Source organism: Talpa occidentalis, unplaced genomic scaffold (genome assembly GCF_014898055.3).
Source record: "Talpa occidentalis isolate TD23 unplaced genomic scaffold, MPIMG_talOcc4v2.1 talOcc4.4, whole genome shotgun sequence".
Taxonomy (NCBI): Eukaryota; Metazoa; Chordata; class Mammalia; order Eulipotyphla; family Talpidae; genus Talpa; species Talpa occidentalis.
Genome location: NW_023604295.1, coordinates 44,086,250 through 44,114,164, shown reverse-complemented (window position 1 = coordinate 44,114,164; position 27,915 = coordinate 44,086,250). Strand labels below are relative to the sequence as shown.

Sequence of the window (27,915 nt, the reverse complement as noted above, 5' to 3'; positions counted from 1 at the left end):
GCAAAGGGACCATCCCCTGGCGCTCGCCAAAGAGCACGGGGGTGGCTTCCGAGCAGCTGAAGTTGCAGGATGTGGTTCAGCTGCCCGGGGAAAGCAGCAGGTGCTGGAAGGGCGTCTGACATGCTGGTGCCCACCCAAATCCCCAGGGCCTCGCCAAATAGCCGAGAGACCGCTGGAGGCTGACTGGACCCTGGTCCAGCCAGACAGGCCTCTTCACAGCCTGCGCCAGCAAGCTCTGCCAAGAGGGAAGGAGGAAGGGTGTTGCCACTGTTTTGAAGCCAAATCAGGCATGCCTAGAGATGGTGGGGCTCACGCAGAGACCCTGGGGCCAGAAGTCAGGCGCTCTGGATCCTTGTCCAAAGTTGGGGTGAGCCTTCCAATGTTTCCTTCTGTGCTCTTCATATTCCCTGGGGCACCCCTCACATCCATGGAAGGCCCTAGCCCTGGAGAGGGCAACCGCACAGTGCCCCATGCGCCACTCACCATCCGTTTCATCTCCTTGGACACCTGGTTGCCGCCTAGGTGGTTGTAGAAGGGGCGCTCGGCCCCCCAGTGCGGTGGGTTGTGCCCGATGGAGTTGGTTCTCTGGCGATTCATCTTGGCGATCATGGCCTTCTCTTCTTTCTGGGAGAGCACACAGACATATCAGCAGAGGACCCCCAGTGGGGAGCTGCTCTTGCCCCCCAGGTGCTTGGCTGGGCAGGGACTAAGGCAGCTGCCCCTTTCTTCTCCACACAGTTGGAGCCCAGAGGTCTGTCAAGATCCTAGAGCTCACCCGAACAAACAAGCATCCTAAGTCCCCCATGCCCGCCAATGCCAGTCCTGGCTGGCCCAGGTGGGAGTGGCAGAGCAAGATGAGGTTGGTCTCGTGAGAAAGGGGCACAAACCTCTCTCATTCACATGGGAGGGCAGAGCTTGGGCAGAGCTTGGGTCTGAAGGTACCTGAGGGTGATGGAGGGAGAGGATGTTTCTAATCTCCACTCAACATGGTCAAAATAGGGATCTCCAAGCAGAATGGGCAGTAGGACAGGACCTGCTGCCCATAAGACAGCTTCCAGGGGTTTGGGTGAGCAGAATGGGAGAGTCACAGCTGCTCTCACAGAGCTCCCACCTGCTGCCCACGTGCAGCCAGGGTCTCTATCTGCCTGTGTGTCTGCCATCCAAATGGGTGCAAGAGATGGAGGGCGGGGAGGCTCTGGGGGGCCCGGGGCGCCTTCTCAACTCCCTTGCTGAGCCTGCAAAGGGAACCTGTCAAATCGGAGGGGTGCGGGGGGGGGGGTGGGTGGGGGGGGGGAGTTGGCTTCAGCTGACACTGTTTTGGTGGGTGGCTGGGATGTCACTCTCTGTGTATCTCCATTTCATCCTTTTTGGACCATTTGTAAGGCTGGAAGAAACAACACCTAGAGATTCTAGGGCAGAGAGCGAGCCTTCAGCCTGGGTGGGCCAGGGCATGGGAGTAGGGCTTGGAAGGATTACAGTTCATTCTAACTACATAACAAGCAAATTTTAAAGTGTGTCCATTATGATACTAGAAGCTCCCCCAAACCCTTCCATCCTTCTCCTGGTGTCTGTGGTGGGGCCTGACACAGCTCCTTCAAGCTCCTTCAGAGGCTGCAGCAGCCAGGCCCTATCTCCTGGGTGTGCTGCCAGGCGGGCCAGGGTGCTCCGAGATGGCCCTCCAGGGGGTACCTACCCGAAAGGCCCTGCCCCCTTTACAATATCAACTTTAGCTGTCATCCGAGACTTTCTCTGAACTTTTCTCACAGTTTAATTTGTCTTTATCTAAGTTCTTAGGAAAGAAACTTGGAAGTTCTTCTGTGAAAGGACTGGCCAACAGTGGACAGATTTCTAAGTAAAAGGCATTTTAGTTTGGGGAGATATAGAAAACGTGCTCTTCACTTGCCTTAAAAATTTAAGAACATGGAACATGACACTATTAAAAATAGAACAGTGAAGTCTGCTAATCATTCAGTTTTATATTTTGGCAAGTGTGGGCTGAGACAAAAGGAGGCAGAAGTAGGAGACCAGAAAGTCAAAAGTGGGGAGGAAGATAGGTACAGGCAGAGATGGACTCAGAGAGAGAGAGAGAGAGAGAGAGAGAGAGAGAGAGAGGGAGGGAGGGAGGGTGGGGGTGGGGGAGACAATTGCCCACCTATCTTAAGCAACAGAAAAGGAGTGGGATGGAGATAAAATCATGGTGCACAGATTTCCTTGACCCTTCATGTCCACCTCCTGGCCCTCTGCTGGATTGTTGCTAACTGATCTGAAGTCTGCATTTTTGCAACAAGCAAAATGAAAGCACTGCCTCTTTGCCATCAGCCTGTGCAAAGCCTTGTAACTCTCATGTCCTCCTGAGATGCAAGAACCACAGCTATGTAAGAAATTCACGACTTGCCTCAAGAAAAGAGTAGAAGAGAAGGAAGCAGCAGGCCATGAAAACATTCCTTCTCCCATAGGGAAGCCCCTGAGCCGCACCCCACCCCCCTCGGGCCCCTGACCCTCTTTTGGGTGCAGCGCAGGATGAGGAAGGTCTCGATGCTATGTTCCTTGAGGTAGGCATTGCGCTCGCCCCCACAGCCTGGCTCCACCTCGTAGTCTCCATTCAGGTAGTTGAGCGTGGCCTTGGTGATGTGGATGCGTCTACAGGAGGGGGCCAGAAAACACAAGTTCAGACTCCGGCTGTCAGGCAGAACCAAACCGCAACCCCTCAATCACAATTCAAATCCCAGGGTCCCAAACTCTGGCTCAAATGCTCAGTCAAACCTCCATTCCCTCCTCAACATACTGTATTCTTCCAATGTCTTCAAGATGGCGACTGCAGGTCCTTTCCTAGCTCTTGTCCACGCAACCATGCCATGTCACATCTCTGTCTTATTATTTTGATAGCATATTATTAGCCTCCAGTCTCTCACACTTTGCAACAGCGATGGCTCTTGCTGACTATAGAATTAAGTCCAAGTTCCCCTGCCTGGGGCTTGGGTCCTTCTTATCCAACACTTTCTCCCATTGGTCCCTAAAAGGCCATCTGCTCTACCCCATTCTTTGGAAATGTTTCCTATATTTGTTCCCTCCTTTACTCTATATTCCCTCTGCAGGGCACACTCTCCCACCCCACCTTCCTCACCTGTCCAAATCCTGCCCTGTCCTGGCTACCCTGGAAATTATCCCTGCTTCCCCCCTCCTCCAGAGCTCTGCCCTACCTATCACATCTCCCTCAAGTCATGTTATTTTGTGTAAATATCTTCAGGGCAGGTTGAAGGGATGCTCGGCAAAGCTAACCATGGTGTGGATAAGTCACTGGTCAAGTAGAAGTTCTATCTAGAGTCTGCCAACCCCGGGGTTGGGAGCTACCCCAACTTGCCCACCCCACGCCCACTCCTCACTGTCACCCTGGGTGAGAAGCTAAGACTGGGGCCTGCCTGAGACCCTTACTCACCCAGCCTTGCCTCCAGCTTCCATGTGGTTGGCCAGAGTGACGTCGTTAGACCAGACGTCGAACTGCCACTTCCTGAGACCAAGGACACCGCAGTGTACTCGCCCGCTGTGAATTCCCACGCGCATGTTCACGTTCACCCCTGTCACCTCCCGGACCAACCTGGGGATGGAGCAGGGGTAAGCCTGGGAGAGGGTCAGGGGCCAGGCACACAGAGTGGGGGTGAGGCTGGAAAGCAGGGAGTCAGGGGACACCTTAGGAGCTGCAGGAGTCAAAGCCTCATTCCTCTCAGCTCCAGCCCAAATCCAGTCTCAGAGTGTCCACGGAAAGGTCAGGGGCTGGGTTCTGGTGCTCAGGTGTAAACAGTGAGAGGTGCTGTTTCCCATCCTGGCCACAAGGTGGCGAGGCGCCTCACACTAAAAACAATGCCCCGGGGCTTACCCCAACTAGGGCACCCAGGCTGCTGGCCTCTGTTAACGCAATGCAGCAGAAAACGCAATGCAAATGCACATGAGTGCTACTTGAGCCAAAAAGGTAAGTGACAGCCACTCCAAACCCCACTCATATAATGCTCCTGGACTTCATCACATTGCTATTTCTTCATTAGCAGGATGATGGAGAAAGGCAATCAACTGAGTTTCAAGAGAGGACCCATGTCCTGCTCAGGAAAAAAGAGGACTCAGGCAGGTGAGGAGGACTAAAGGTGCCCCATCTTCTAGAAGACAGGCTCCTAGCCCATCACATGCACCGAGGTCCAGAGCACAGAGGCGAGTTCTCATGAGACAGGGTTACAGAGGAAGCTGTACATCTCCAGGTATGGCCTGGGGCCTGGGGTTTGTGGAAGAGGTGCAGGTGCTCTGGGGGCAGGTCTAGAGCATGCACTTTTAGGAACCTGGGCTTCCTGATACTGTGGGATTGGCCAAACTCACCCTGCGCCATCAGTGAGAAGCTGACACCCCCCACCACGAGGAAGATTCAAGTCATCTTGTCCTGGGAGCACCTCTACAAGAACCTTATAGGAGCTGTTTCTTCATCACAAAGCCTCTAGCTACTTGCTTAGATTGATAATCTCATTCTATCTTTTTGGCTTAACTTCAGGGCTACTTCTTTTATAAAGCCACTCTTAGTCCCCCTCTTGTATTCAACTGCCCTCTGCCCAGTCCTCCCACCAGTTTGCCTCTCTTAACTGGTGAAGTCTGCTCAGCATTCCAGGTATCAGAGCCTTGGGAGTCTTGGCGTCCCTCCCTCAACACACCCTGTGCTTCTGGCAGGGACTCACTGGTTGGCCTGGGCAGGCAGGACACTCGGCAAACACTGCAGATGGTACTGAGCCAAACAGGGGGGCCCAGCCACCTTCCCTGCCAGCTGCTCTGACCCTGGCCTTGGCCACTCTGGCCAGGATACATGTAAAGTTCTAAGTTGCTAAACCCAGATGCAATCTCTGACCTGCTCCCTGACTAACATGTGGGCTTGGACTATCCATATTTTTAGTGACCTGGGCTCATTTTTCGACCAGTAGTCACCCAGAACTGGCCAAAGATCCTTTTTGCTACTGCTTCTAGGAAGGATGGGTTTACTTAAATGGGAACGCCTGTGTTGAACCCTCTGGCCTAGTAGTAGTACCTTAGGAGCTGTCTACCCTTGAGTCCAACCATCTCATCTGGGAAGAAAAGGGGTTGGTGTGCTGCACCCCTGGCTGGGGAGGGTAAGCAATAAGGGGGGAGTGCAAGGCCCCACACCACACAGGGCACAGCATCTATGCTACTTGTCTTCCTCCCAGGAGAGGTGAGCCTGCAGCCCCTGCTACCCTGGAGTCCACAAAGTCCTCTCTTCTCATAGGACACACTCCTTTGGGAGAGCTCCCCAGGCTGCTGTGGGTAAAAAGAGCCCAGGAGGATGCTTAAAACCCAGAGGTGCAAATCTACCCTCCAAAATGGCTAAGGGTGGGAGGAGGGCATTGTGGGACAGGGCTCAGAAGAGAGGAAGTCCCCTGGAGAGAGAAAGGCCCCCTGGAGATGGAAAGGCCCCCTAGAGATAGGCCCCCTGGAGATAGACAGGCCCCCTTGTTGATGAACAGGCCCCCTGCAGATGGACAGGCCCCCGGTAGACCAGCACTTACGAGATGGCCTCAATCATGTCCATGCCCATCTCCACGCAGCAGTGGGCGTGGTCAGCCCTCGCTTCAGGCAGCCCTGAGACGCAGTAATAACAATCCCCCAGGATCTTAATACGTAAACAGTGATTCTCCTGGAAAGCAAATTAATTTTAAAAATTAAAAATAGTAGGAAAGAGAAGTGGGAGGGAAGCAAATGGGAAGCAAACAGATTCACCCCATGCCTGGAATAACTTGCCTTTTACGGTAGTGCGTACAGATCCAGTGCTGGGAGGATGCACAGCCCTAGCCAGGACAGGCTTATCAAGGGGCTGTGGGGGAGGGAGGGACAGACTTTGGAGAGGCTTTCCAGCCTCCCAGGCTCAGGAACTCACGTTGGCCACGGCTGAGGCCCAATGAGATCTAGCTGGTCCGCGGTGGCAGCAAGCAGGGGAGCCTCGTGAGCATGAGGGAGGCCCTAGCTGAGCATGAGTAACCGGGCCCCACTCCTAGCCCCTGGAGCATGCTCTGACTCTTGGCCTCAGGATCAAGGATCAGTTTTCTGATTCTCCTTTTACAAAAAGACTGAGGCACAAATGAGATTTGGCCACAAGTTCCCCTGACCCTGTGCCTCGCTGAGTTTTGAGGAGAGTTCTAGACCAGCAAGCAGAATGCTCGATGCCCACAGAGCTGGAGGGCCAACCGCTGCAGTTCTGAGTAACAGAGCAGAGTCACAGCAGGCCCGGCTTAACTGACTGGGCTGAGATGGAACGTCACTCATCACCAGTTCCACACGGTCCTAATCTGCCTTCCAGGAGTCACCTCACGAAGCTGGGGTGCTGGGACTCAATTGTCTGTGAAGCCTGGACTCACATTCCAGGCCCATTCGATGCCCAAGGGCCTAGTTTGTACCCCTTCACCTCACCTGGATTCATTGATTAAAAAGACAACTAGGAAGGTGGGAGGCCCGACATCTAATGTCCTCACTGGCGCCAGCCCATCTGATCTGATGTCCTGTGTGAGAGCAAAGGGGAACACGTCCGAATGTTGGGGGACACCGCAATAAGTGGCACTCTACAAAGGCACAGTGTCACTCCAAGCCACAAAAGTAGGGATACAATGACAGAAGGGGAGCAGGACTTGATGAATGAATATGTCATGCACCTCCCTGTGAGGGGTGTCACTTCCAATGTGCCTCAGTGTTGAAGAGTTCTCATTCTGGAAACCTGTAGGGAAGGGCAATGGCTGTGTGCAGCCAGTTGGGATTTAAACTCATTTTCTTATCATTCCCGCCAACCTCTACAGGAAAGTGGCTCTAAGATACTCCATTGGTCCCACCTAAGAGAAATCTTCAGGGGTCTGGGCAGTATTACCTGCAGGCCTCAACTCCCCTTCCACTGATAGAAGGTCTACCTGCTCCCTCCCGCCTCCCTCTCACCCTATGAAAGCACCTCCAGCTGACCTGATGACTATGACAACTCCACATGAGGTAGGAGGAAGCCCAGCCACAGCTTGTGGGGTCTTCTGCCCTTACCAGCTCCCACAGCTGACTCCCAGCAGGGCACATGCTGGCACAGTTCTTGGGGTTCAGCCTGGATCAGGCAGCCTTTGGACCTGGCTAGGGCACATGGGTGCCCAAGAGAAGAGGGCAGGGTGACTTACTGCAGCCAGTTTGTCGAAGCGGGCGAAGAGCTCGTTGAGGGTCATGACCAGCTCCTGGGCAGTGCACTGGGATGCCAGGCTGGTGAAGCCCTCGATGTCAGCAAACAGGATGCTGGGGACACACATGGAGAAAGAAACCCCATTAGAGAGGAAGATCCAGGACCCACCCTTGGGCTTCAGAGAGCAGAAGGTCAGCAGGAGTCCTGGGACAATTAAATGGTTGCTGGGGGTGAGGGGGGTCAAGAGCACCAGCACTGGAGACCCAGGAATGGGGGCATCTCCCTGCAGACTGGCAAACACCCTCCCAGTCCTCTTTTCTATATTCCACTCAGGAGGAAGGGAGGGTGGAGCTGTGTGAGTCCTGGGAGTGCCTGACGCCCCAATTCTCAGTCACCTCCGGGACCTACCCATTAGACTCTGAGCTGCCCTTTCAAGGAAGCTGGACCTGAGGATGGGGTGGGCGAGGAGGGGCTGCTGATTCATCTGCTCTGAAAGCCTTTCAGGCTGGAATGGTGGCTGTACAGAGATCTCACTTCCCAGGCCCATTCACAAGGGATTCCAGCCCTAACTCCCCCCTCCCCATGTCCAGTTGTCTCTGGAAGGAACAGACTAAAGGAGGCCCGGGGAGGAGAGAGAAAGACATGGCCAGTTAGCATCTCAGGAGTCCCTGCCGGCAACTCGTCCGGCAAACCCCTGGGACACCATCAAACGCATCACCTGCCCTGCATGACTTCTGCTGGAATTTTTTATTCCGTTCTGTGGCTTATGTTCCTGAAACTGAAAATACCTTCCTTTCCTTTCAGAGCCGACTACCAGAGGTGAGGCCCCAGGCTGGAATGTGTAGGACCCTTTAGAGTTTTTTTCTTAAAATGGACACAAAGATGTAAGAACTCTCATCTACGGGGATGCTCAGGTGGCCAAGGCTGAGCTGGGAGCTTGCAACACATCACCTCACCGGTCCTGCGGCAGCCCTGAGCCAGCACTGGGCGTCTACACAGATGAGGAGGCCAAACCTCAGGCAAGAGGTGGGAGACAGCTGCGTGGAGGGCTCTTCCGCCAGGGCCTGTGCTCTTCCCACTGCACCAGGGGCTCCTGTGGCCCCACATTCTCTCTTTTAATTTTTTAATAAAAATGTGGAACTAAGCATATTTTGTCATTTTATTCAGAATCTGTTGGTGTATTTGTGCACCTGTCTTCTCCTTCAGAGGTTAGACACCTGGGGTCTTCCTGACCCTGGGAGCCTATCCCTCCCAGGCCTGCGAGTCCCCGAGACAGTCAATAATCCCCTTAGCTCCTGGAGCCCCAAACCTACAGGCCCTCACATGGGCACTACTGCCCAGGAACTCAACCCAGGGACTGGTACCAGGAAGCTTAGCATAGTCCCCACACCCAGAATCCACTGAAACTATTCAAACTAAATAACTCAAAGATTGCCCACCTGTTGCTTCCTGCAGAAACCACAATAAAAGCTCTTGCTCAAAGTGAGGAAGACCTCACTTTGCCCCCTGCCTGGCCCTGGTGCAACCTGTGCCCCCACACAACCCCCACGGCATGGTGTGCCCTCTCCTCTAGGGAACCGTAAGAAATGATCTTTTCAATGGCAGCCACCTCCTCATCTGTAGGCCTCACTGTACCTGGATAATAATAGTCCTCCATTTTCGAAAACTTGGACACTGTTCTATGCACTTTAGATGTACTAATGCACTTGGAGTCATCATCACCCTGTGAGGTTACTAACCTCCTTTTACAAGTGAGAAAACTGAGGTTTTAGAAAGGTTGAGTCAGCTACCCAACCTGGCCCCACAATCCAAGAACTGAACCAAAAAATATGTTGCTGCCTGTTGGTCCCCGGTCATCTTAAATCAAAGCCTAATTCAGCAGGCTGGCACACAGGCAGGTCAGGGCCCTCTGGAGAGGGGACAGCAGTTCACATGAGCGAAGTGGAAACTGACTGGGCCACAGGCACAGCATCCTGGGGCTTCAGCCGTGTTGTCTCACCGACAGGAATAGCACAGAAGGGCAGAGTCCAGGCCCAGGGTTCTGAGTGCTGGCAGCTACGCTCACTGATGCCAACCTGGATCAGCCAAGACAATGGCAGTAGGAAAGCCAGTGAGTGGGAGAAATGGGGGTTCATGGGGCAAGGTGAGACAAGGGGAAAGGAGAATAGGTAAGGAGGAGGAGCAGAGCCAACACTGTCTTGTCAGGTCACCGCTCTCCACACTGCTCCAGAGTGGCCGGGGCCCATGGCCCAGGGCTCCTGGGAGTCAGGGACTTGGAAGATGAAAGGCAGTCGGGACTCTCCATCACACTTTGATGCCTGTGTCTGACACAACAGACAGGCCCAGGGGGAGTCTGCATGCGTAGCCAGAGTGCTGGGTGAGAGAGGCGCCTGTGGGGAAGGCTGCCCTATCCAGATGTGGACATGGCTCCCTACCATGAGTAAGTACTCCTGGCCCACCTCCACTTCTCTTGCTCCACTGGCAAGGAGGAAAAGATATCCACCAGTCTCTTTAAAAGCCTCCAAGATGCCATTGTTCTGGAAATTATTTAACTCTCAGGAATCAGTCAAGGGGTGGACATGGCTCCCTACCATGAGTAAGTACTCCTGGCCCACCTCCACTTCTCTTGCTCCTCTGGCAAGGAGGAAAAGATATCTACCAGTCTCTTTAAAAGCCTCCAAGATGCCATTGTTCTGGAAATTTTTTAACTCTCAGGAATCAGTCAAGGGAGGTTGGGGTCAAGATCAGCTACAGTGGAGTCCAGGAACTCTCCCAGTGACGGTCAGCATGGCCGGCCCCAGTGTTGCAAATGCAGAGCCGGTGACATCAGGCCTAATGACTGCTCCATCCTGGGTCTGAGACCACACAGCCAATGTCTAGCTTTGGGGGCTTCTTTCCCTTGGGAGGAAGACCTTCCCTGGGTAGGAAGACCTCGAACCTGGCATGGAAAGGCAACCCACAGTACCAAGTCCAGGAGTGAATGTGCCACCCCGAGAAACATGATGACACGTGTGTGGGTGAGGGGCTCAGGACTCACTGAGCCTGCACCTGCCTGAGCTTCCCTAGACACTAGGCCGGGACAGGTCTCTGCCTGGCTTGAGTGGACCTGATAGGCCCCACCAGCACTGCCCTTCCCACGTGGCCTGGCTGGACTGTGCAGAACACCTTCTCGGCTATGGCTCTCCTCATGCCAGATCAGTAGTGCTTAGACCTGGTGTCTGTCAGAATCACCCAAGTTTTGATAAGGAGGATCCCAAAGCCCCCACCTCCAGTACTTCTGACTCAACTGGCCTGGGGTGGGCTCTGCTATTGATTGTCTTTGTTCTGCTTTGTTCTGTTTAAAGCTTCCCTGGTGATTCTAATGTGCAGTCAGGGTTGAGAAGCACTGTACTAGTTTAAATGTCACCTTCTCCAAGAGCTTTCCACCATTCTATTTAACTTTACAATCCCTCTGATATATTTATCTCCTTCCCTACTGCATTTTTCTCCATTGCATTTTTTACCATTCAATATGTAATTTATTTTTATGCTCTTATCTGTCTTTCCCTACTAGGATGCAAACTCCTTGAGGGAGGGATTTTTGACTATTCTATTCACCACTACATTCCCAGCTTACACACACGCGCACACACACACACACACACACACACACACGCTATCTGGCACACAGAGTAAGTGCTCACTAAAACTTGAAATTGAATGACTGAATGAATATCTACTTCGCTCTCTGCTCCATCTATTTGCCCCCACATACACCTAGCACAATACCTAGCACATAGTAGGTGTCTGTATTAGTTTCCTGTGGCTGCTAAAACAAACTACAGCACAGTGGGTGACTTAAAACAACAGAAATTTATTCTCTCACTGTTCTGGAGGCAGGAAGTCTAAAATCAACGAGTTGGCAGGATGAGACTTTCCTCTGAGACTCTGGTCCTTGCCTCTGTAGGTTTTGCTAGTGACTGTCAACCCCTCGGCTTGCAGCCGCACCACCCCCGTCCCTGCCTCTGTCCTCACATGGCACTTTCCTCTTCCTATAAGGACACCACTTACATTGGATTGGGGCCCACCCTACTCCGGCAAGACCTCATCTGAACTTGTTTTCATCCACAAAGACCTTTTTTCCAACTAGGGTCACTTTCATGAGTACCGGGAGTTAGGACTTCAACATACCTTGTAGGGGGACACAATTCTACCCACAACAGTGCCTGAGATGCATTTTGTTACAAGAAAGAATATTCAAAGCAAGTAAGAGGCAGAACCAGTAACTCCAGTAGCTCCTCTTTCTATCCACTGGTCTTCTTGGGGGCCCAGGCCTGTCATCTCAGCTTGGGGAACCCCAGGCCTGGTGCCCAGCAGATGCTCCAGCAGCGTTCGAGGCTGGATCAATGATGCCATGATCCCAGGTCAGGGGCAGACTCCTGGTCTGTGCCAGGCAGTGTGGGAACAACAGTGGCTGGGGGGTGGGAGATCCAGGTAGCCTGGAAAACTTGACCCTCCCTCCAGTCTCCTGGGATCGATCTTACTTTTGTCCCCTCTCTGGCCTCTCAACAGCTGCTGAAGAATCAGGGAGGGGCAGTTTGCTGACTCCCTCGGATGGCGCAACAGAGCAACCAGCCAGCCAGGGAGGAGGTGGCTCAAAGCAGGCCTTCTAACTGGAGCAAAAGCTTGGCCAAGGTCTCTGAGGACCCAGGGCTGAACCCTGCAGCCTCTCCCACACATTCATGGCAACTCTGCCACCACCACATGCCCCCATCTTCTGTCAGGGACAAAGTCACTTCTCTGCCACCTTGGAGGAGGATTTTGCGTAGTGACTGTCACTTCTGGAGGCCCCTGTTTTAGGTCTACCCAAAGGCAGACTGTCTGTTCTGTGGGCCAAGACTTTCTGATCCATTCCTTGGTAATTCTGAAGGCCATTTTGCAACCCAGCTCTGGGCCCAGACACGCAGTCAGGTGCTAATTCCTCCATTAGCTCCCACTTGAGAGCTCAACTTGGCAATGTGACCAGGTCTTCACAGCACACAGAAGCTGGGTAAGGCCCACTCCGGCTTGTGCTCCTCCCTAATTGCCTGCCATCCATCACTCAGGGTTGCCTACATTGTGCTCCAGAGGCAAGAGCAGGAAGGCACTTCATCCCAATTACCACAATAGGCCCTTCAGCTCTCTATTGCAGCTCCAGCTCTGCTTTACCACACGCATTTTTGGTTAAATGCATTTCCTCATTTAACCTCCCTTTCACCGCCAGCAGGCCCTGGGACTTGAAGTTGTTGATGCCTGACCCTGCTCCTGCACAGAGGCGCATCCAACACATCTCGAATACCCAGGAGCTGAGTTTCTCGATCTGGCAGTGCCGAGGGCCTGCTCTTCCTAGCTCCTGCTCCCTCAGCACTGCAGAGAGTGAACTCAAGAAATGCCAAGAGACCAGCCATCTGTCAAGGTCGGCTCAGGAGGAGCAGGGGTCCTGGGGAAACAGGTCAGGGGGCAGGGGCGGGAAGGGTGCATGGCACAGGCATGAATCCCAAGATGTTGGACCCAGTCAGAACTGAAGATCCTCAGGAAGCAGGCCCAGCAGGGAAGAAGCACCTGGAGGCCCCTGGCAGGTAGCCCAAGGAGGCCCAGCCAAAGACCAGTGGTCTCTTCTTGACCACAAGGCTGTTCCCTGCAGGGTGCCCTCCACTGGCTCCCAGCTACACAACTGGAGAGATACCTGGGTCCCAGCCCCTGGGGGGAGAAAGAAGCAGGACCTGCCACTCACACTAGCAGGCAGCATCGGCAGGTGTGGTCTTCGCACCAGGCTGAGAAGGGACAGCAGACAACATGTGTTTTCCAAGGGGTGAAGGAAAAAATGATTAGAATAAGGCCTATGAACGAGGAGCAGAACTGTCTGTGGCCACAAGCTAGGAGAGGCAACGGGGGACAGGCCAATGGGAGTTTGCTGAACACACCAATAAGGAGAACCGTCCCTGGGGCAGCCATGTCCTCTCCACTGTCACAGTGGAGAAGACTCTACCATCCTTCAGAAGTAGAGTCCAAAAGAAGGGGCCCTGCCGCTTGACCATCAGGAAGGGGTCCAGCAATTCTGGACTCCACCTGTCAGCCGCATGCCCTGGGGATGCCCAGGTCCCTCCATCTTATTTCTGCACACCTAGCCCTATGCCTACCACTAGGCAACACTGCACCATGGCACCTCCAGGCCTTTTGTCTGCAGTCTTGGAAGAGTCAGGGACCTGCTTCCCAAAGGAGAAGCCCATGGAGGAAGGAAGGAGCTGCACGGAGACTGAGCAGGGTTAGTGACCTCTGGGCAGTGAGAACATGGGTGCGATTTATTTTCTTCTCTTTATTTTCCAAGTTTCTTACAAAGAACATACATCCTTTGTATCATAAAAATGTTTTTTTTTAAACAAATCACATTCTTTTAGAATCCGATTGTAATCTTTCCATCTTCATAATGTCTTACCCTGCCCAGAACAAGTCTTCTTCTGTCTGCATTCTTACTGAAATCAGAATTACAAATCACAACTGATATCAGTTGTTTCAAAAACATCTCCCGACAAAGTCAACCAGTCTGCACCCTCACTTTCCTCTTCCCGTCTCCCCCAGGACCTCCCCAGTTGGGAGCTGAAGTAGGACGTCCTTCCTGACTGCTGCCTCCATCCTCACTCTCCCCACTCTGTGTCCCAGGACAAACGCAGGTCTTTTGTCCAGTCCCAACCCTAGCAAGAACATGGAGAAACTGGAACGACCGTGCATTGCTGGCAGAAAGGTGAAGAGGTGAACCACCATGAAAAAAGCATGGAGTTCCTGGCCTTAAAGAATGAAACACCAGAGACCACGGCAGAGACTTTCAGTGCCTCTGCCAGCGGCAGAGGAGTGATACACACCTCTGGAGTGGTGTGTATCACACACATGAAGGGTGTGACCCTTTACTTCTACATCATAAACAATGTTGTAAACCAATGTTACCTCAATTAAAAAAAGAAATTTAAGAAAATTAATGTTTCCATTAAAAAAACCACTATCATAAGACAGTCATTTAAACAAAATAAACATAGAATTACCATATGCACCAGCCACTCCACTTCTGGTATTATCCTAAAGAATCGAAAGCAAGGACCCAACGAGCTATGTGTCTACCCATGTTCACAGTGGCATCACTCACAATAGCCAAAAAAAAAGAAGCATCCCAAGCATCATCAACAGATAAACAAAATGTGATTGATACATGCAATGGAATATTATTCAGCCTTAAAAAGGAAATTCAACTAATGCCACAGCATGGATGAACCTTAAAGGTATCATGCTAAGTGGAAGAAGTCAGTCACAAGACAAGTACTGCAACACTCCACTTCTATAAGCGACCCATTGCACTCAAGTCCAGACAGAAGTGGAATGGTGAACGCCAGGACCGGGGGTGGGGGGAATGGGGAGTTAGTATTTAACGAAGACAGAGTTTCCATTTTTGCAAGATGGAAAAACCTTCTGCAAATGGGTGGTAGTGATGGTTGCACAACAATGTGTACTGAATGGACTGAGTGCCACAGAACAGCGCACTTAAAGCATGGTTAACAGGGTAAATTCTTTAGTATGTATATTTTACTACAACTAAAGTAATTAATTAATTAGTTAATTAATTAAAAAGTATGTCCCCAATCCCAGTGCTCTCTCCCCATCCCCCAACAGGGCAGTATGCACTGTCTGGCCGCTGCGCCCACAGCACCAGGCTCGGCTCTGCCTCTCTGGGTGTGTCCCAAGGATCAAGATGGTGTTGGTTCCATCTACTCCTCGCCATGCCTGGCACAGAGCAGCAGCTCAATAAATGTTTGTGGAATGAACAAGATAACACAAAGCCCACGTATATCTGCAATAGATGTGAGCTGGTTCCGAATTCTCATACTATCAGCCTGGAGGCAGGCAGACCGGGGTTCATGGACCACTCCTCGGGCAGCCTGTGGGCGCGAGTGGAGGTAAACATTTCCCTCTCTGCCCACAGGGCGCACAATCTGCCCACGGGCATCTGAACATCGCCAACATTGTCTCATGGTCATTATAATGCAGCACCACACTGTAGCCGAGCCAGACGCCAGAGCGACCTGGGGAAGGCAGCCAAGTCCTTGAAGGAGACAGGAGAGGAGGTGATAACCTTAAAAGGGGGGAGATCAGGAGAGACTGGGAGAGAGGAAAGGAGGGGGGTGTGTGAGCATAGGCCAGTCCTCCCCAGACCCAGACCCAGACCCACACACACACACACACACACACACACACACCCCACCCCAAACAGGGAGGGGCATTACCTCATACCTCATTTCCACACCTAGGTCAGCAGCCCCTCTGCCAGGCTCCCCACCTCCACCCCACGGGGAGAATGAGCTTGTGATCAAGCCACGGAGACCTACTCTTCAATGCTGAACCCCCCCAGGGGCCCAACAGATGGAGCCTGTGAGGACTATGTTTCTTCAGCAGAGGACAGGCATCCCCTGGAGGAGGTGGTCTGCTCTCCATTCACACGGACAGCAGAGTCTCTGGCCTCCCGCCACCCACAACCTTTATATCCTAAAGGCTCCAGGGTGGGGGGCAGACCAATCTGGTACGTGGCTGTCCTCATTCAATAGGATAAACAGGATCCTATAGGGCCCCCTCAGGCCTGGCTGGGGACTTCTCTGCCCTGGAACCTTTGGGGTATTGGGTTACCTGACCGTGACTCTCACTGGTAGCCAGCACAGAACCAGTGATCTGAGCCACCTCTTGAGCCAGAAGCTTTACAACTCTGTATCATCTGCCCTCCCAGCACCCTGCCAGGAGCCCCAGGGGGGATCTGCTGCTCTGTGTTGCAATTGTAACAGAAGGACTGAGCTAAGTTGTCTAACATGGATGCCCTGCTAGGGCGCAAAGCCCACCAGACACCCCCATCCCTGTATGTGCTACATTCCCAGTTTATTCATGAACCCAGTGTTCAGTATGTATCTTCCTGAACAGTTGAGCTTCAAAATGACAGACAGAGCACCCCTCTTAATTCACATCATCATCCCTGCCTCTAGCTGTGTCTAATGATCCCCACCGATGGAGGCAGAGGTAAAACACCACTGAATGGGTGGATGAATGGGCATCACTATTCTCATGTTACAGATGAGGAAACTGAGGCTCAGATTAGGTGACTTATGCCCCCACAGCCACTAACTGGCAGGACAAGTGTCTGGTGAACACAAACACTCATCCTGCTCCACAATGTGACCTCTTGGCAAAGGTAATGTTAGGGGGAAAAGGATGTCCTAAAGCTAATTCCATACAGGCTTTGTGGACTCCACCCCCACCCCAGGTCAAAGCCAAAGACACTGGGAACTCCAAATCCCATCACCACCAAAGGGAAGGTGGCTGGGACCTGAGGGTGGGGTTAAGCAGCCAGGTTGGTATAAAGCCAGACACGAGGGCTTTGGAGGAGTCCCCCATTTTGGCTCTCCACCAGCTCACAGCGTCCAGCCAGCTCTGAGAGTGCTCTTTGGGTTTCCAGGTCGGCGGATCGGGTAGGACGCATTAAAGACTTTATTTCCCTATTTTCTCCCTGAGTTGTACATAAAATAAACCTTTTATTAACCGTTTGTGTGTGTCTGTAGTGGAGTATTATTAAGTCCCTTTTAAGCGCGCGGGTGAGGACCCACAGCCAGGCAACCCGTTCAATATCGGGGCTGCCCTATAGCAGCAACTCTTACTGTGACCCCATGGGGCCACACCTTCCCCTGGTGTGGTACTTCCTTGGCTGGCCCCTTTCTCCAACCCCAAGACAGAACATCAGAAGCCCCAAGCCAAGCAGTCTGCTGGTGTGTATTTGACGCCCTTGTCCCAGGAGTGGGAACAGCAAAGCTCTGACCCTGGCACTGCTGGTGCAGGAGGGGCAGTTATGTGGTGGGGAGGTGGGGCTGCACGGAAAGGCTCTCTAACATCCAAGCAAAGGTCTCCCCAAGGGGCTGAAACATCTCCAGCTGTCACTGCACGTCAGTTAGGAAAGGCATCTGGGGTAGTCCAGGGGTTTCATGGCCTCTGGTCTGCGTCAACCCATCGCCGGTGGTGGCTCAGCTCTGAAGCATCTGAGTGTCAGGAACTGTATGCTGTGCAACTATTCTTGGGGCAAAAGGAGGCCTCTGAGAGGGGTGGCGCCTCTTTGTCACGCCCCCTGCTCAGGCTAAACTCTGCCCCCACCCATTTGTCTCTCCCCATCCGTAGATGGGGCCCTATCTGTCACAGCGCAGAGTTGATTTATTTTTTCTTGTGGTCTTGCTCTCAGTGGGGCCAGAGAACAGCATGTCATCACCCTCTCTAAATATTACAGCTCCGAGGAGAATTGACGAATGTGACTCATCACCCTTCCACTCTCCAGCTAGAGAATCCCCAGGCCTTTCTTTGTTGATAGCAGTGTGATAATAATCATAATAATAACAGTAACAACAATAATAGCTGCTCCCAATTACTGAGCACTTGCTATGTGCCAGACATTGTGCTAAGCGCTTTCCTCGCATTATCTCATTTACCCTTTATCACCCTATTAAGTAGGTGCTCCTCCTATTCTATTATGTAGATGAGGAAACTGAGGTTCAGAGCAGCTCATTGCCTGCAACTCGCCCTGGTCACACAGCCAGGAAACAGTGGAGCCCGGCCAGCATGCCGGGCTGCCGAACCCAGGGCCCCAGACCTAATCACTGCGCCACAAGCCCAGCCCCAAAGTGCGTTTCTACACTATGAAGTCACCCCTCCACCTACTACTCAACCCCCAACCCAAGCCAAAGTTTCAACCCAAAAACAGAGACCAACGCAAGCAATATGCTTCCATTAAGAGCTGCACCCAGGGCTAATGGAACAGAACAAGGGCCCCGGAGTATCTGCATGTGATTGGTTGCTGTGGGCACCGATGCAACACTGCTAGCCCTGGCAATTTCAGGGTAACAATGGTATGTGTCCCCATGGCACCCTGGTTTTTCTCTCCTTTCATCATTGATCCTGGGCACATCCTAGAGCAGAATCCACCCCCTCTCTGTGGCTGCACACCAATTCCTGCCGCGTGGATGTTGGGGACACTGTGTGATTTGGATACTGGATTTGGGGTGAGGGTGAGCCACGCCTGTGAGGGTGGGCCACTCCCATGGTGGAAGAGGCCTGAGTCACCCCCTCTGACCAAACCCTCTTGTTGGAGGGCCGGGAGCCCGAGAGCAGCAGCAGAGAGATGGGAAGTGAGACGGCGCTGTACATGGGAGGGCAGGAGGGTGAGAGGCAGGGGCCTGGGTGGAGATGAGAGGCGGTCAGACACGGGTCGGGCTGAGACCCTGAATGCTGGGCTGTCTCGGAGCAGTGGATTTTCTGGATTTCCTTTGTGTTTCACTTTAAAAAAAAATTATTTTATTTACTGAATGCTCTCCTGTGCTAAGAGCAATCAGGAAAGCACCTTTTGTCCCTGCTCTGCCTGGAGCAATGCCAGGACCATGAGGTGGGAAGGACAGGACCAAAAGGGAAAATCCCAGAAGGGGGAGCTCAGGGGTTCATATGTGTTGGGACCACTTAGTGGGGCACTCCTTTCCACCTGGACCTCGTGCCTCTGGGATTTGTTAAAACAGGAAGGCTGTTTCTTTCCATGTCCTAAGGTTGCCATCAGAGAGGAAAGGCCCGGTGGCTCCTCAGTCACACACACACACACACACACACACACACACACACACACACACTTCTCCCTTCCCTGAGTCTCTTTTTGATCTGAGGGATTCCAAGGCTTCTTCCCACAGAATCCTCATTGAAACCCTTTCCTCCTCGGCTTATGAAATTTTTACCTAGTTAGACTAGATAAAAACCCCAATATTAAAAGCTTTCTGGAGGTAATTGTCCACTTAAGGAATCGTGGATGAGTTAATCTCTATACCTCAGTTTCCTCACTTATAAAATATAGGTAATAATGGTATCAACCTCTTTTTGTTGTGGGAATTAGAAGAATATATGCGAGCACTTAGAACAGTGTTTGGGTTGAGAAAACTCTATATGTAGCTTACAATTAGCAGTTTTTCTACCACGTGAGGACAGAGATGGCATGAGGAGGAGAAGCTGGGAAACCAGCAATGTCAGCACTGCCTACCAAGGCCCAGACCCCACTTTCCTTGCTGAGCTTTGCCCTGCCGAGTCTGCAGCCCTTCCAGAGACCTCAAGGTTGGAAAGACTTGGTGAGGGGAGCCTTCTCCCTGCTGCCTGCACTGTCCCCGCCTGATGGTGGAGAGTGGGTGGGCTTCAGGGGGCTCGAGATGCCCTAAAAATTGAGGACAAAAATGTTGTGCAGGGACATTTTCTCCCAAAGACTTGCAATCTGTTTTGGGAGATGAGTGGAGGACAAACAGGCACAAGCAACCTCCCTGGATTCTAGGGCATGACTAGTGGGAACTGGGCAGTTCTACTTGCTCTGCATAAAAGCACAGCTCACCCCCGCCGCCTCATCTGGGAAGGCAGGGGCATGAATGGAGTAGTGTGTGTGTGTGTGTGTGTGTGTGTGTGTGTGTGCAGCTGTGTGTGCATGATTGCAATAATTTGTATCATTCAAGTTAATACTGCTATTGAAAATTCAGCCTAAGCTTCCAAAGGGTTCTCTTTATACCAACTTTAGAGGACTCTTGGTCTTAGGAAAACTGGCCAGTGAGAAAGCAACTCCCTTGAAGGGAAGCACTGCCACACCTTTCTGGGCATATGGGAGGATTAGCAGGCCCTCCAGGAAGCCATGCTGGATGAAGGCCATTGTATCTCTCCCTCCATGTCCCCATGGAACTCATAAGCAGATTTTGCACTCTATTAATCTACATCTGCTTGCATGTCCCTGCTGTCAGCAGCTTCTGCCTAGGGGAGCAGCTAATATGCAGTAAAACAAGCATGGGTTTTGGGGCAGGCCACCATGGAGCACTCCAGCTTTAGCACTCTGGGCTGAGTGACTTTGGGCAAGGGTCTTAGGCACTCTGAATGCAACCTCTCAATGAGGGGTGCTATTACGGGTGCCTGCCTGGCAGGATTGTCAGGAAGATTAGTGATAAAACCTTGTGCAGTGCCTGGCACAAAATGGCTTTCCATGGAAAGCATGGAAGCTGCTAGGTGGCAAGGAGGGTGAAGATGATGGTGACATTTGCATCCTGAGCTAGGCTTTCTGTCTCCCTGGCTAGGCTGGGAGTTTCCCCAGTGGCTGCTGGTGTAGCTCTCTCCTCTCTCCTCCTCCTTTCTATGTCCTCACTCCGTAACTTCACCTCCTCCCCCAATAACAATTCACTTCACAGACCTACAGGGGTGGGGCTGGGGGCCCCAGAAAACACACATTCCAAACCCAAAAGGCCACAGATTGGGCTGAGCCCCCCTGAAAGAACCTTGTGTGGGGATGTTAGGAGCTCAGTCCTCCCACCCTGCCCTTGCCCCCCGGGCCCCACCCTTACCTCACGTTGTCATGTTTCTGGATGTAAATCTTATGGAACATCATATCCTCCTGCTTGGCATTGATGTCTGCTTTCATTTCCATGGCAACATGACGGGGAAGGACAGACAGCAGGAGCCGCTCCTGGGGAGGGAAGCAGATGCTTTTGTCACAGCTCCTTCCACCTGCCTGGCAGTCTCCTCTCCTCCCAGGCCCTGCTCCTCCACACCTGTGCCCCCACCTGCAGGGCCCTGGAAACCCTCTCATCTCTCCTGAAACCTGTGTGGCGACCACTGCTGTGTGGGGTAGGGACTGAGGTCATGCTGCCAGGGCTCCCTGCTCCCCACCTCAGCCCCACTCCCCGCTTCTTGGGACACCTCCTGGTTCTCTGGTGTACATGGGGGAGATACCAGTGACCCTGTGGAACTGAGCACTTTGGGTAGAATTCTGGATGTCATCTGAGACTGTATGACTGTACGAACTTAGATTACTGAACCAGGACCCGGGCTCCCCATCCGCAGATAGGGATGGGGTTGTTGAGAGTATTAAAGGATATTCTTTTGCTCAGCTGTGAAATCACAGTGGAGCCCCCACCATGTTCCTGGCATCATGCTGGGAGGTGCCGGGAGCTTCAAGCAGGAAGGAGACAGGCAAAACTCCCCCCTTACAAAGCTCCAGTCTCCTGGGGGTTTGGGGACCAGGGGTTCTGAGCAAGGGCTACTTGACCTAGACTGGGAGAAGCAGAGTGGCCAGATGAGGTTTCGCGGAGACGGAGGATGAGGTATAGAGGAGGGTGCTCCATTTCTACAGAGGGGCAGTGGCCCAGGGAAAGCACACTGACTTTGGCAAACACAGCAGTTAAGACCCACAGAAGGGGAGATGGGAGAGAAGAGGGAGAGGGGCCAGGGCCACATCACGGAGGCTGGGGTCTGGGGGTCCTCCTGGGCTTGCCTGCCTGCTCCAAGAGACCTGGCTGCCTGCTGACTGGGCAGACACCACCCGCACCCTCCGCAGCCCACTACCCACACCGGGCCCTTGACCAGGCTCACTCACAGTCTGCTCTCAACTCGAGCCTTCTTGGTTGCTGCCAACCTTCCTCGATCACTTGTCCCGTACTTGGCACCATACACCAGGCCACCCCTTCAGGTGGCTCTATGATCTTCTCATGCTCCTGCGTCTTCTGGCTCCTCTCCCTCCTCCTAGCCTCATATCAAGCACATCCCCATGCCACCCACTTCCTAATCCCTGCCTGGCATCCAGGCATCCTGAGTGTCCAGTTGTCCACCCGGATGTCCTGCCCCTGGCGCCTTGGCACCATGCTCGGAACCACATTCACCTGCCCCCAGTTCTGTCCCACTTGGCCCTCTGTCCTTGCCTTTGCCCACAACACCTTCATTCTCCTGATCACCAAAACCATTCAGTTTGCCCACGCAAACTGCTTTTATTTTTCAGAACTTTCCCCCGGGGCTCCCTCTCCCCCTCGGGGGGCCCTGGGCAGCACTGATTGAGTCCTGCTGATTTGGACATGGCTCTCAGGTTTGTCCCTGCTGCTCCATGCCCCTCCTGCCTGCCCATAGACAGATCCCACCCAACAGCAGGACTCTGGCCCTGCAGTCCTGGCCAGTCTACCTCTCTGCAGCCCCCACTGCTACCAGTAGGCCCCAATCTCTCTAACACCCTGCACCTGCCATGTCACCCTGCTAAAACCTCCAAAGCCTTCCGGGGTTCCACCAGCTGCGTCCAATGTGGACTCTTCTGGACCTGAGCCCACATCCTTTGACTTTCCACTGAAGCCCAATGCTGTCACCGCAGCCACCCCTCCTTGTGCCTGGCCTGCTCCCACCACCCTCGGCCTGGGAAGCACCTCTCCACCACCTCAGCTTCACCATCTAGCAGGTTGGGGCCTCCTTCAAGTGTGGCCTGGATGACTAGACAGCCTCTGAGTCAGGCTGTCTCCAGGCCTGCCGCCTTTGCCCTATGCGCCACACGGCAAGCTGTGAGGGACCTTTCTAAAGCACACCTGACCTTATCGCTGCCCTGTGTAAAACTCTTCCAGGCCTCCCGAAACTTTCAGGATGGACCCACACTCCCAAATACCACCTTCTGGTTCCTCCCTATGCCTCTATGCTCCCTGCCCTTTCCTAGCACTCTCTGAACTGAAACCTCTGCTCTGCTCCCAACAGAGAAAACCCAGGGACACTTCTCCAGTTTCTGGTAGTTTTTTCTTGCCTTTGCACAACAGATCCTTAGCTAGCATCACCCTCCTCATGTGCCGCTCCTAACCATCCAAGAGCTCACTCCATTCAGGAGGAGGGTCCTGGTCCTGCCAACACCAGCCTCCTTGTACTCTCCAACCAATCTGCATCTCAGTGGTCTGTCTCCCTTGAAGTGTGTGTGTGACAGGCCCCCAAAGATGGGAGCCTTACAGGGACAGCCTTAAACCTGGGGGACACTGGCAAACTGGTGAGGGCTAGTACCTCCATGGGTCTGCCTGTCTCCACAAGTGTCAGTCACTGAAGGCCATCGGATATTTACTGGCATCTCAGTAAACAGTTACTTGTGAGGGAAACACAAATGAAGGACAATTCTGTGAAGATAGAGAAGAACTGACAGGAAGGGGGTTCAAACTGCTTAGATTCACAAGAGAATCTATTTCTGGGGCTGAGGGCCAGGAGGAATGGGCAGGAATACTGGGGGACAATTCTGAGTTCCCTCATAGTGTGGCACCCAGGAGCATCCCCCAGGGACATAGGAGCAGCCTTTTCTGCAGGGGAACAGGACACTGGAGAGCTGGTGGGGCTGGCTGGGTGAGGGGGGCCTGTCCCCAGGAAGTGAGCCTCTCCTCCCCAGTGTCTAGGCCCAGAACATGGTATAGCAAATATTTTCTCCCCCAAGTCCCTGTGGATCTGGTGGAATGTCCAGCCTAGCCAGTGTCAGAGCAAGTAAACTAATGAGCCATAAAATGGTAATTTTACTAGAAAGAGGACAAGGCATCGAAGGGATAGGGGCCACTCCCCAACATATAAGGGGCAGGAAGTATCCTGACATCAGGAGAAAGATGCTGGGCCTGGAAGAGAGGGCTTTGGAGGCTGGAGGGGCTTAGAGGTGAGCAGGATGCAGGGTGCAGAGGCACAGTAAATGTGTCCAGAAAAATTGTTAGGAGGACTCCAGGGACACCGTTTCATTTAAGAAGCTGGACAAGAAGCTGAAAAAGTGCATGGGGACAGCCAGGTCTCAGATGGGGCAGGATGAGCTACAGACCTGGCAGGACACAGCGGTCACAGAGACAGGCAGCAGGCAAGAAGGGGCAGGCAGTGACTGAGGCCAGACGCTGCAGAGCTGGCCCCCAGGCTATCTAGATGTCTCTAGCCTATGTCACTATAACTCCCTTAGGATGAACACAGACAGAGCCACAGACACCCTCACATTGTGGTAAAACTGCAGTCAGTTGAGGCAGCCACAGAACACACGCACTCCATGTTAGCCAGGAGGGTACAGTAACCACTGCCGTCTAGGCCTTTATCTCCCCTGTCCCCACACCCACAGGTAGGCGTCCCATATTTACCCTGCCATCAGGCCTGATGTGTTGTGTGGCACACACCACTCCTGTTGGCTTAGGGTCTGGGGAGAAACTAACACAAGAAGAGAGGAGGACCCTCTGGTTTGGAGTAACCTCATCTCTAAGAGCCATGCCTAGATTGAGTCCAGTGGGAGCCCCATCACCCTGCTGACCAGCCATTTTCTCTCCTGGGGTTTCACACCCTTCTTGGGGCCTGTCATCTAAGAGCTAAGCAGCTCCATCCCATCAGAGTTCCTAAACCTCTATCTGGTTCACATCAGAAAGGAGGTCAAGGTGACCCCAAATAGGATGCCCCCAGGACTTCAAGCAGACAAGAAGCCCTGATGCAGCCCTTAGTCCTTGCCCTGCTCCTACCCAAGAGAAACACTGAGTGGTAGGTCCCCAGTAGGGCTCACCAGTCTTCCTGACCGTGTGGCCCCCAAATGGCTTCCCTTTCCAGGAGTCCTCTGCGGGTAAGGACTCTTTACTCTGGAGCAACCAAACTTCAGAACTCATAGACAATGTGCCCAATGTGGGAGTAAGAGGCTGACAGTTGGGGCCTCCTTTCCTTCTCCCTCCCTCCTCTCTTGAGGGGGAGAAGGGTTGAGGGGGTGGAATCCTTAATCCCAGGTGGGAATGCTGATGCTCTTACCAATCCAACTCATCAGCCTTGGGCAGGATGGGGCATCTTCCTGTTACTTAAGGCCTAGACGGCTTGGCTTGCTTGTAAACCACAGGGAGAGACTGAGGAGGCAATAGACAAGGACAGGGGTGGAGTGCTCTCTCTAGAGTTTCTCCTAGAGCATTCCCAGAGAGCCAGGAATCTGGGTTCCCTCCAGGGGAAACACTCCCCAGGGGCAGTTGCAGTAAACAAGGCTGGCCAGGAGAGGGCCACGCCCCCGCGGGAGCTGGGCAGAGGCAGTCTTGAGGCTCTGCTTCTTCCCAGTGCCCAGAGGGTAGGCCTCACTCACCTGTTGCTGGTTTTCCCGCTGAGAGTGGAGTCGAGCCTGGATGCACTCCCGGGTCTCCTGGAAGGCCTGTCTCTGGGACACCTCAGCCGGATAGTGGGTGCAGACGCCCACGATGTTGGTGCAGGAGAAAATGAGGACATTGGAGACAAGCTGCAGAGGAGAGACAGGACAGGAAGCTCAGACCTGGAGCAGGCGCCAGTCACTGCAGCCTCAATCCTGACCCCTCCATGCCCCAAAGCATGGAGCGTCCAGCCCCCATCTTAGCATATACACACACAGAGCTGCCAGAGAAACAAAAGCCAGCGACATCCGGGAGTAGCCCTGTGTAATCAGTCAGGCTCCCTGCTGTCCTTAAGGTCCAAAGCCTGACTGGCCTGTGACAGGGTGTGGCTCTAAGGACGCCAAATCACTGAATAATCATCCTGAATGTGTCCCTAGTACCAGAGGTGAAGGGACTTGAGCATCTGTGGACTGAAGTCAACCCCTCAGGATACCAAGGGAGAACTATAGTTGAGTTTTGGGAGAGTCAAAGGTGAATGTGGATTTTGATGCCTCAGGGGTGGGTGCCCCAACCGCATGTTGTTCAAGGGTCCACTGGACTTTTGGTTACCCATGAGTCACCTGGCACTGTGACAAGGTGTCTGCAGAAGGAGAAAAGGAAAAGACCCCCTGGCAGCAGGGAATCAGCGTGCGCAGCGGGTCTCATCTCCTCTCTGTCCTGGCTTCCATTTTTCCCTGCATCAACACCATGGCCCTGACTGCCCCACCACACCTGCTGGCGAGGGTCTGCCATCAGGCCCTGCTCCTCACTGACATACTATTTATGTGCACTGAAATGTCTGTGTGGAAAAATACCACTGTCCCTTCAGATAGCAGAGACGCGGCTGAATTCTTTTGAAAGGAATAGGTATTGAAAAGTTAAGGATAAACCAAACACACCACAACCCACAAAAACAACTTTACACAAAATATTTCAAGGTCTAGGTGAAAGTACTGTTTAGTCAAAACTTCTCCTTGCAGCTCTGGAGCTCTCTGGGTAAACTGATCTTGGTGCTGTTCTTGCCCCAAATCACACAAGACAGAAGCCAGACAAAGATGCTCAGGTTCTAGGTCTTAATCTCTCCCCCCAAAAACCATAATTCTTAGTGCCAACTGCAGAAGAGGAGCTTAGATCTGCCTTATACTTTCCTCTATGGCTCATCAGGCCCCCAAGAGCCCTGCGTTGGTCCCTAGTCTGGGGTGAGGAAGGCACTTGTCCATCTGGTTCTCTGATACTTCAGCCTCCTGGCAGTGACCTGCCAGATGACTCCCACCCTCTTCTTCCAGGGGCCTCTTTGTCTCTGGAAGTGCCAAGACCCACCTTTTACTTCGTTCTACCTGAAGGTTTCCCACACTCTGGCTCTAAGGTGGTCCCAACCTGCACTAAGATCTTCAGTCAGTCTAGTTTGGACACCAAGTGGTCTCCTGTTGGATGTGGTACCATCTTCCCCTGAGACATCCTGTATCATGTCTGTACCCACCCACGAGCAGAAAGAAACTTTCTCTTTCTCATCTCAAAGTCTGGCTCTCCACAGCTGAAGGATGCATTGAGCTCCCTCCAAGCACCTCCTGGACACCTCCCAGAAACCTCCTGGGTGTCTTTTCAGAGAAGGGACAAGCTCAGAATACCAGCTCCACCAACTCTGATGACTCCCACAATCCCCTGCTCAACCCCAACCACTACAGAATCCTACTGTTGTCATTTTATGTCAACACACAGCAGAGGAAAAACCCAGCCTATTTATCACATAGAAAAAAGACCTCAAGTCTACAGAACTTACAATGTGGTTGAGGAGATAAGCAGTCAAGACTGACAAAGAACTGGCAATAGGAAGCACAATGAGTCTGCCCAACAAGGGGGAGAGGAGTGAGAGCCCTTGGGTAGGCTCAGTGTGTGGGTCTGGGGTCCGGGTGTGTCTGGCCAGGCCAGCAGCATGGGAAAGGGCATCCCTATCCAGGGAGAAGATCCAGGAAGCTCAAGTCCGCAAAGTACCAAGACATTTGAGTAAATACTGTGGGCTCTCTGATGCTGAGAGGGAAGACAGAGCTGAAAGGCAGTTTAGAGGCAAATCAAGAAGTCAGGCTGAGAAGGTCTGGCATAATCCTTATCCAGTGGGAGTTGTCTTGTTGAACTAAATAATAGCAGGATGAGCTTATGGTTTTGAGAAGATTCATCAGGGGCCGAGTAGTGCAGGGAGTGGGAGATAGGTCATGAGGTTGCCACAGAAGCCTAATAATGAGGAAACAAAAACCTGCATGAAGCTAGGGACTGCACAAAGCAGTGTGACTCAGAAGGAAGGGTCCCTAACCACAGAGAAAGTCCAGGAAGACACAGACTGAGGCCTGTAGTCTTAACCAATGAAGTGACACTAAGCAAGGTTCTCAGGTCTGGAATGTCACTGGGGACCACTGAAAGAGGGGTAAGGCTGAAGGTGCAGATTACATGGAATTCCAAAGTATGTTCTAGGGGATCACTGTTTGAAAGGAGAGGGCAAGGTGCTATTTACAAACTTCATCCCAACAGGCCATAAGCAGAATTCCATCAGATTTTACCAATGTCGTGGTGTGTGTTAACTAGACTTACTGTGGCAAGCATTTCACTATATATGCCAATAACAAATCATTAAGTTATGCACTTGAAACCAATATGTTATATGTCAACTACAGGCATACAGGAACTGGGGTACAGGCCAGATGCACAGGGTGAGGGGGTGAGAGGATTCACCAGAGACAGCGTGGGGAGCAGAACAGT

The 27,915-nt window shown here is 52.7% G+C and overlaps 1 protein-coding gene across 1 annotated transcript in view; it reads right to left on the bottom strand.

The window, feature by feature from the left end:
* ADCY5 (adenylate cyclase 5) overlaps nucleotides 1–27,915 on the bottom strand; it is a 139,371-nt gene that overhangs the window by 29,489 nt on the left and 81,967 nt on the right. The window contains exons 2-8 of the mRNA XM_037525432.2: nucleotides 25,125–25,274; nucleotides 20,617–20,738; nucleotides 7,188–7,299; nucleotides 5,553–5,680; nucleotides 3,437–3,595; nucleotides 2,499–2,640; nucleotides 484–624 (exon numbers count right to left, since the gene is read on the bottom strand). Coding sequence (XP_037381329.1) covers nucleotides 484–624; nucleotides 2,499–2,640; nucleotides 3,437–3,595; nucleotides 5,553–5,680; nucleotides 7,188–7,299; nucleotides 20,617–20,738; nucleotides 25,125–25,274 — 954 coding nt within the window. The remainder of the gene's footprint in view (nucleotides 1–483; nucleotides 625–2,498; nucleotides 2,641–3,436; nucleotides 3,596–5,552; nucleotides 5,681–7,187; nucleotides 7,300–20,616; nucleotides 20,739–25,124; nucleotides 25,275–27,915) is intronic.